Source organism: Dermacentor variabilis, chromosome 8 (assembly GCF_050947875.1).
Source record: "Dermacentor variabilis isolate Ectoservices chromosome 8, ASM5094787v1, whole genome shotgun sequence".
NCBI lineage: Eukaryota > Metazoa > Arthropoda > Arachnida > Ixodida > Ixodidae > Dermacentor > Dermacentor variabilis.
Window position 1 is genome coordinate 6455127 of NC_134575.1, and position 9874 is coordinate 6465000.

General features: G+C 53.0%; 1 protein-coding gene across 2 annotated transcripts in view; it reads left to right on the forward strand.

The window, feature by feature from the left end:
- The window catches only part of LOC142589548 (actin, clone 403), a 29187-nt gene that overhangs the window by 16814 nt on the left and 2499 nt on the right, over positions 1–9874 (forward strand). Inside the window, exons 1-2 of one of the 2 annotated variants that reach the window (XM_075700994.1) lie at positions 7837–7991; positions 9014–9152. In XM_075700994.1, coding sequence (XP_075557109.1) covers positions 9027–9152 — 126 coding nt within the window. In that variant the 5' untranslated portion in view covers positions 7837–7991; positions 9014–9026. Of the gene's footprint in view, positions 1–7836; positions 7992–9013; positions 9153–9874 lie in introns of those variants that run through there. The other variant, XM_075700995.1, reaches the window with a different exon arrangement.

Sequence of the window (9874 nt, forward strand, 5' to 3'; positions counted from 1 at the left end):
GTAGCTCCTATGAATAGATGAAAAACTTGTCGTTAATGGATCGACGTGAAGAAAGCGCACTTGTACTACACAGATTACTGTGTATGTACTACGCTGGTAGGCAAAAAGCCCACAGCATCAGAAAGAAAAAAAATAAGAGCACTGCTTCGCAGCGTGAAATCGCTTTAGCACATGGCATTGGGTTAACGCGCGCACATGGTACCACAAGCTTTTAACAGACATGCCCAGTAGGCTGCGAAGAAACTTTCTTTTTATTTTTTTCGCCCCGCCGTTGGTACTCAAACACGCGACTGTATATTGTTCGGTTGCATGGAGCGGGGAGTGCAATCCAGCGTTACCATCCCGATTGACCACCCGTGCATGGTTTCTAAAAGGTTGCGGCGTTTTGTTATTCAGCCCCAGGTCGCGGGATCGATTTCCTACCGCGTCGTCTGCATACCGACGTGACAGAGGCGCCAGTGTCGGGGGGGAGGGGGGCACACTTTCTGAAGGGACCTCAAGCTTTCGTACGCAGCCCGCAAAGGCGGGCTGCGTACCTAATAAAACCTAATAAAACACGAAGGCGAGCGAACCAAGGAGGTCGTTGCTGCTTGGAGCGTGCTAGTCAGCCTTGCTTCTATAGATGCGCCGACCTGCGGGCATCGTGTGGCCTGCACGTGCCGACGATATGTACGCGCTTTGCATGCAGGGGTCTCGTACACATTCATACCGTGTAGATGAGAGAGAGCGAGAGCCTGCTGGGCGAGCCAGTACCTTTATGTACCAGCGCCGCCGTCTTCTCGTGTTTGCACTGCGCCAGTGGTTGGTGATGCGGGGCGCGAGCAATTGTATGTACGGCGCCTCCACTCGTAATGGCGTCGGATCCTTTTGATGTGCGCGGGCCCGTCAGCTATCCCGCTTACCGTGCGCAGCCCGGGGGCCCCCGGCGGCGCAGTTAGTTGGCGAATCGCCCGACTGCGCCCCGCACCTGCCCTTTTATTTTTTTAAGCACCCAACGACGACGGTACTAGCGACGGCCCCGTTGTGTTTATAGTCTGGCCGGTCGAGCACTGTCTCCTCGGCCACACGACACGCCGGAGTCGTATAACGCGCTGGACCATCCAGGCGTACGTGCACCGACTCGCCCATGAACGCCAGCTTGCGCAGTTTTCCGTTCTTTCAGGCGTACTTGCGAGTTACCACCTTGAGGATGGGGGGTAATGTAGCGAGCGGTGTAGCCAAGATGTTTGCGAAGCCAAACTGCCGCCCCTACTGAAGATTGGCGCTTCGCAGCTGCCGGAGGGGGGAAGGGGGGTATTCGTAGCTTTTTCTAGAAATGTATTTTGCCCTGCGCTCGTGGTGTTGGTTGGCTTTGCGGTAAACGAAGGTGTGAGCGCAAGTATGCAAACGATAGGCTATGCCGGGGGTCGGAGGTATCTGTGGGCCCCGTTCGCAGAATCTCGGCTTGCAGAGTATTTTCGAGAAGAAAGGTAAGTAATAATAATAATAATAATAATAATAATAATAATAATAATAATAATAATGAAGCACGGCGTATGACTGGTGGTGCCCGACACGCGCACGGTCATTTAATTGGTCGCGTGTGCCAGTGAACTGAACTGTCGGCACGAAACTAGAGTACGGTCACGCCGGGAAGGCGAGGCCGGCCTTGCGGGAAAGCGAACTTGATTTCGTGCAAGCTTCATTGATCGGCTTTTTGCGCAGTAAGACGATAATCTGTGGTCTTGCCAAGTTTTGCCTATAGGGGTCGTGGGCAGAGAGGCGAAGGGAAGAACCGTAGAAAAAGAAATAGCCCATCGGTTGCGCATGGCTATACGCCAGCTCTCTCTCCTATCCAAACATGGTCATTTGTTTTGGACTCCTCTGCGTTGTTTCACAGCGGGCGTGATTATGCCGGCGGCGTTCCATCACGCGTGCTAGCAGCTCCCCTCTGACGGCGTCATTGTTTGAGCGCGGGCCGCGAATCGCGACGCCCCTCCATCTTGGCGTCCCGTTGTGTCCGCTCGAGGAGGCGTTGGGCGCGCCGTGCCTGTGTGCGGCGCCGGTTTGCCTTTATCGCGTTTTAATTCCTCCCGCAGGCGGTGATTCACTGTTGGCGATGCGATGGTGGGGCCTGCGGGCCCAGTGATATGACCCTGTCGGCGCGACGTCTTTATTTCCGGTGCGGTTGATGCGGTCGTTGGTGATCGCGCGCATTGCTCAGCGCGCCGGTAGCTTTATTTAGTTGTTTCTCTTCGAAGGCGTTATGGGGAGGCCCATGCATGAGAGGTGAGGTTACATACAAAATGAGATGCTGAATGTGTGTGTATATGTATATATATATAAATGTGGCCTAAATTGGAATGTAGCAAATAATAAAGGAAAGGTAACTTGTCGCCCGCGGGAGCCGAACCCACAAGCTACGCATTACGCGTGTGTTGCACTACCAGTTGTGCTACGGCGAGGGTTGTAGTCTTCGTCCGCTTTCACTTTCATAATTTTCTACATTCCCATTTCAGCGGCAGTTAATTTCCCCGGTACTTTCCTTGGCTTCATTCACTGTTGGCTTTATGCGGTCATGATTAACAAAATCAAGTCGCTCAGTTTCCCTTCTTCTCTCTTCTATATAGAATGCAGCGTTATGCAAACACTATACTATGCTTGGATCATAGGCGGGAAAGTAGAACAATAATGTCATAGTAGCGGGGCCGTACTAGATTATATCGGCCGTGTGAAACATGGACCGGCAGTGGACGGCCTGTCCCCGACACTGTTTGTCTACACACGGGAAGGAGATGAGCGAGCTGTTCATGAGAAGCAGTGGCAGTCTCATTTGGCTTGGTTTCGGTCGCGTAGTTGCGCGGACGTCCGGTGACTCGTTTGTCCGATGTTACGCAACGATCGCCTCCGGCATTATGTGTCGAAAGTGAGCATTGCGTTCGCTGTCGGCGGTTGAAGTAGATACCGGCCTTCTCTCGGTGTTTGCTGTTTCCCCTTAAGCGCTGGAAAGGCATCAGATTCTCAAGCTGAATTTTCTCGTTGGCAGTTTACACGAAAATAGCAGGTATACGTAGCGAATGTTTGCGGCGAGAAGTGTGTGCGCAGTGAAGAATGCGCTTAATGTGCACGTACACGCAACGTTATCGCCACAGTGGACGTGGCGAAGAATGCGTCGCTTTATTGCATGCGAAGTAATTCGGTTCCCAGCGGCTCTTTGCCCAGAGCCTGAAAAGTGCCAATGAGCAGGTGCCGAGCGTGTGGGCAGACGTTAGGCAAGCGATGGGCCGATTTCAATTCGCATTGCAATATCTTTGGTAAGCAACCGTCCTGCGTGTGCAACATGTGGTAAGTGAAAAAAAGAAGCCGCGCAGTGTATCTCTCGACAGCGATAAGGAGTCTAACGCTGCCCTATGGGGGAGGTATGTCGTTAAAGGTTACAATAGCAAGCCCCCCATGGCACCCACGTAAGAAGAAACGCCGCCGGCCCGTGCGCGCAGCTCCGCGTCTAAGATTAGGCGGCCCCTCCTTACGCTTGCTAGCCGTGCAGTGAAGCTAGACGCCGAGGCGGCCACCAGCGACTTGGCAGTCGTGCTTCCCTGCTTGGGCGACGGACCATGTGCCCTGCTACTGCATGGGTGTTTTGCCCCCTTTTTGCTACCCGGAGAGGGAGAGACTGACCACTGGCATCGGCCCCGAAATATTTTGGCCGCCGGTGTTGGCGCTAGGGAGGAGGATGGATAGGGCCAGCTCTGTATCGGGGCCCTGGGACACGTTGCCCGTTCGGTAACGATTGTGGCACAATTGTAATGGATGTGGGCGACGCGGATGATGTGGGTTGTTGGTTGCTAGATGGAGGCGCAACAGGCCTTTGCTCGTCCAGGGCTCGTTGCCTAGGCTGCTATACTGTAGTCGGCGTCCCAAGCTTCGATAGCGCAGTACAGCGCTGCTTTCCGATACCGTGGTTTTTGGCAGGTTGATTTCGGGCTGGTTCACATGTTCATCTTCGGAACTTTCTTAAAAAGCAGCTTTTCGCTTTTTAAAAAAAAATCCCGAAGGTGAATGTCAACCAACTAGCCCGCTTGTTCATCGTCTTGCTTGTTCGTACTGATGCATATTCCGACAGCAAGTACAGAAGCGAGCCGTGTTAGTTGGCGAACGCTTAGACGTGAAGGATGCACTTGAAAGTTTCTCGTCATCCTACCCTTTACGCAGCAGCGCCAGTGCTACATGAGTGCCGTGTGACATTACATAGTCTGCTCTCCGGTGCATGTCGAGACCAAATAACGGGGCTGGATGGTCGCGGATAAGGAGACTGCGCACGTTCACTCTTGACTGCTTCTGATTTTATATGCAGGTTTAAATAGTCACGAGGGTATCTTATATGAACATAATTGTCTGTAATCGTGCGGAAGTAATCAGTATTACGACACGGCTAAGGAAGAAACTTCTTGCGCAGCGTGTACTGTCTCGGGCAAGTGAGGATGGAAAAATAGAAATTGTAACAGTAAATGCAGCATATTGTGAATTAAAACTTCGACGTTCTCATTGCCAGTGTTTGTAAGGTGGATGGAATCCATAAATGAAAGCTCCGTTTTTGCGTTCGTCATTTAGTTGTGCTGTTTAAGTTTCATTTCTCGATAGCACAACACTGTATATCTTTCGTCAAAATAGTTTTTTTCCTCTCTCTCTGAACGCTTTCGAAACGCGCATGGGACGTTTCAATGAACTGCGATCGCATGGAAATGCGTTCCCTGTTTCACCTAGCGGTACCTCAGCCAGCAGCTGTGGGCCCGGGCGTCTGCGGCGTGTTCAGCGCAAGGTGACTGGCACCTAACAGCTTACGCTTGGTCTTTTCCGAGGTCCCGGCACGGGCCGTCTGCTGCCTAACCAAGATTCATAGCGCGTACACCGCGAGGCATGCTTAAGAGGGCCCCGTTGTGCTGGCGCCGATGTGTCGGCGTGCTTGGAATGTCGGGTATTTATACCGTCGCTCATTTCCCGGACGCCCAACAATGATAGTAAATTTTGGGTTTCTTTTATTTAATGCTCTGTGTTGGGAACGCTATTCACGTTGATGCGCAATTGTCCTTAAATATGACACGTGCGTGCACCATGGTTAACCAGTACAGGTGACGAATTACTGTTTGTGGACGTGGTCAGTTACACCAAAGTGCGCAGTTCGTTCTTTCTTTCTTGCTATGGGGCAAGCAGAGCTGAAATACGAGGAGCAACAGCGCCGTGTAACACACAGCGTGACGATCGGACGTTCACCGCTCACTTCCAGCACGTTTGTCCAGCTGCTGACCTGGCTGGGCACCAGTGTGCCAGATCGGAGGGGCCCATGTGCTTTCCATAACGCGCATAACCCATGGACTGGGCTGGACGCATCGGGCTATAAACCAAGCGTTCATACAGGCGCGCATCTGTTATCGCTCAAACTGTACCGTTTTTGCGGCCTCGCTACGGGATAGTGTCGAAATATACTTCAGTATACGCCTCGTGGCCAGTTGGCGCTGGTTCCCGTATTCCTCTTAAACGTTGTATGGTGTGCGGCGGGGGTGTTGGTGTACGGCCGTGTCACTGCGGTGGCGAACTGCGCGGCTTTTTCCCGGCTGTGGTTCCTTGCCGACGTGGACGGCGCTTCGCGCATGTTGTGCACCCGAAAAGCGTCTTGGGTAGCTTCAGCACTGCCCTCTATTTCAGCGGTAGCTCCTCTAGCATCGGCTTCTGTCCCGAACTATTTGTGCTATATTAAATCAATCATCGGACACCATCGATGGAATGACCTCCTTTTGCGCAACTGCTCCAACAATTAGGCGCTAAGTTCTAACCTGTGGCAACTTGCTCTTAGGTCAAAGCCACGGCGCGTTCATGCCCAGTCTATACCATGCATCGAAGGACTCTGCTTGCGGCGATCCGTAGCTCAAGGGGCGATAAGACTGCGGTGTGCGTGACCTCGGTGACACCTGACGGCCATTCGGACGATACGAGCAATCGGGCGTTGGCAGTTTGAGTGCGCGGATCACGAATGTTGCGAAAGAAATGGAATCGCAATGCAAAGGCCGCACGTTGTCAGTTTCTGCTCGATTTGGAGGGAGGGCGTGCGGATTATAACGTGCCTCATTCTTTCTGGTTTCGGTAGGACGCGGCTGAGCTATGACATTCACACGATGTCGAGAACTGCCCGTACATATGCGGAAGTTGTGTAGTTTCAGGCCGATGCACTCGTAATCTCGTTCCACAAACGTTCTGCTGAAGAAGTGGAACATATTCGGGGCGAGGGGAAGGAAATGTTCTACTGACTAAACCTATGTTGAACGATTGACCTTGAGCGTCGGGTCTTCCTTTGGACGAGATTCTTCCGAAGTTACACTGTGGATCACTCTTAAATGAGAGGAAATCTCGTTCATGAGAGGTTTCACTAAGTATAATATGTTTGTAAAAAAAAAGTTGCACTTCGGGGAACTTACGTGGAATGAAATTTAGAGTTTACGGCAACTTTGCTGGCGCATCGACTGTTGTGAGGTTTCACGAATGGCACAGTTCTGTTCATCTTCTGCTGGCCCTTAGCAAAAAAGCAAACCGAGGATCGACTCTCTTCAAAACATTCCTCTCAGATTTGTCGGCGAGCAGAGCGTTCGCAAATCCAACGATCGGCCTTTTCTTTATTTCTTTATTTATTTATCACAGTGCCCACAGCGCCAGTTTGGCATTACAGTGAGGAGGGGGGGGGGGAGAGAAGTACATATATCATTGACAAACAGCAGTTAATATAGAATAAATGAAAAAAAAAAGATACAGATCAGGGCAAATCGCCGTCACAACAAAAAAGAAGAAACAAAGGCCTTCGGTCTATTTCGCGAGTCGAACGTCTATCGTTTAAGAGGCCTAGTTACCGCCAAGTCTGCGTTTACCATGATGCTGCAGCAGACGTTAATTCAACAGATAATAACAAGCAAAAGACATTCAACTTTATGTAGTAAGCGTTATCGGGGTACAGTAAATCTGGTAACGTTGGTGCGGCGTCCTCTGATAGCAGTTTGCACCTATATCCCCGAGCTCAGTTGAAGAGAACTAAACGTACCGAATTCTTGCACAGTAGTCCATCCAAAGCCCAGTTTCCACGGCATCCCCTGAGGCTGCCCTGCAGTGAAGGGGGAATGCAAGGGGCGCCCGACAACACAGATGCAGTGAACTTACAGACGTCTGCGGAATAGTGCGCTGTTATACATTATACCGTGTCTTAAGACGAATATACTACCGCGTCCTTTGTAGGCTAGATGTTTAGCTGTAAAACCAACTTTTCAAGTTGCACGACATCGTATCGTACGCGCTAGGGAAGAAATCTGTGATGTCCCGTTATTTCTCTAAGCTCTCCACTCGCCTGTGCAAAGTTCCCTCGCCAAATCCTAGTGCACAAGCGCCGACCAAGTCTCACTGCCCCGACTGCGAAGTCCGATCGTCGCACAGCGCTCGGAGCTATGTGTCGATACTATTCGGACAGTACTTCGAGCCGTGGTCGCTTGCATACTCTACACCTAAAACCAAGATAAAAGAAAATGAAGGCCGCGAACCGCGCGCGCTAAGCTGAACGCCGAATGGATGGCTGAGGCGCCGGCGAAGGCCAAAGCGGGGCATGGCTCGCGCCGCGGCTTTTCCAGGCTACTGGGGGCCGGGGCGAGGAGGACGGAGGGAGTTCGAGCCGCTCGAAATAGCGCGCCTGGTGCGCGAACCCTGTGGGGCTGGCGCCGTTGGCCATTCTTGGGTCTCTCCATGCACCGGCACTCGCCGCGACGAGCGCGGGGAGCGGGTGAGGGCGTCCGCCGCTGGCCCTATATGGCGCTGGCCGCGGGACGCCTGCGCCTTACGTCACGTCCGGGCCCCACGTGACGTCCGGCGCGGAGGTCTCCCCCGTATATAATGGTGGAGCGGGGCCGAGAAGCGTCACTCCGGGCCTCTCGGCGTTTACGAGAAGTTTTCTTTCGTCCAAGGCGGGGCAGCTGCTCTACAAGGTGGGCGAAGCAGCGAGCGGTGTTTCACCCAGTGTGCTTCTTCTATCAGCTTCATCGTCAACTTCGGCCTTCAGTGGATTACCGCTGCAGATTAGCGAGACAGCAGCCGTTTCTCACATCGGTGTTAGCGTTATCGGCCGTTTGTGGCTTAGATTTCTTAAATTTTAGTCACCCCTCGCGCGCCTTCGTTCGAGCTGTCGGCAAGATCGCCGTGCCTTCTTCGACGGTTCGCCCTGGATTACTCGCTCTCCGGTTTGATTTCGCTGGCGGTTATCGCCCCGATTTAAACAGAAAGCGCGCCTCTGCTTGTCGTCAGCCAAGCGTGGGCATAGTCGTGAGTACAGCGACGAGACGAGCAATGCGTTCGATGGCGTTGTCGTTCAGCGACGCTTATGCAGCTACCCGTTGAATTCTGCGGCGGATGCGGCCGCGTTCTAGGTCAGCTCCTTTAACGGCGCGAAGAGCGAGCCTAGTGTGGGGGGCGTGGCTCTTTCCGGAGAGCCGGCGCGAGAGCTAACTGGAAGCGCGCCAAATTTGAGCCCGCAGGCCGGCTCGTCTCATCTGCAGGACGTGCTCTCGCTGCACGAACGCTCTGTTGGGCGCTTTTGCTTCGGTGAACTGCCTCTTGACGTTCAATTCGTGTGAGACCGCGCCTGCAGCCTTCCCCGTCGAACTTGGAAGCAAAGTGCTTCTTTTCCTGAAGTTCAACTTGCATAACTGCGACGTTAACATCTCGTTTTGATTGCGCAATGAATCTCGCTTTTTCCGATTGAATTTCTTTTATGCTCCTCCTGGAAGCGTACGAGCTGAGCAACCGGGCTGTAATGGCTAGCGTAGCTCTCGGATGTCAACGACACAGGCGGCCTTTCTATTGGCACTTATTAGCAAGTTAGCGAACATCGTAGCATCTACAACGAAGGGATGCTTCTCTTAACGCCGGCGATTCGCTCAGCTCTGTAACGCTTTCAGGTGACTGTACGTGCCCTGTTGAGTGTCACTAATGACGTGTTTTGTCTGTGCAGCTAAACAGTCAACATGTGTGACGACGAGGTTGCCGCCCTGGTGGTCGACAATGGCTCCGGCATGTGCAAGGCCGGTTTCGCCGGTGACGACGCTCCCCGCGCCGTCTTCCCCTCCATCGTAGGTCGCCCCCGCCACCAGGTATGTATCACCCCCTCCTCCCATCGAGCCTTAGCCTTGCTTGACGCAGGTCACAATTTGCTGTCGTAGCGTCTTTCCACAAGGGAGCCGATGTATCGCAACGATTCTCTTTGTCACTTCGTAGGCACAGCATCTCAATTGTTGAACGAGCGGAATGTCGCGAATTAAGGCATTCGCCGTTTCAGTAGACGAGTTCTAGGTGAAGTTCAGTACTCCTTGCCCAAGGGAGGCTGTTTCTGCGAGCCTATTCTCCCAACTTGGGTAGGCGCCTCTTTCAGCTTGGCATACTGCAAACAATAGCGTGTTTCTTTTTCTGCGTCATCAGGTGCCGAACTGTCTCTGTAGTCGCCAACCACTCCCTAAGCGTTGCAAGCTCTATCCGGTTCGCGTTTATGTAACCTCCCTCCCTCCCTGCGCGTAATAGTCGAATACATTTATGGCGTCGACTTACACCACCCCGTTCCCACTTTGCTGCACATCCAAGCAGCAGAAGCGGCAGGTCCTTTTGCGTTACCCCAGCGCAGCTCCCATTCTTCTCGGTGCCTGTAATGACCGGGCGTCGCTTCTGTCTGCAGCCGTCGACGGCACCATTGCCCTCGATCTTGAACTTCCCCGTCTGGAAGCCCCACTCGCGTCGAGAACCTTCAGCCGCCGCTTTTAGCTCTTCTCCCGTTGCCCAGGGCGACGCGGGGTTTCCTCTCCGCGTTCCGAAGCCGGGACGC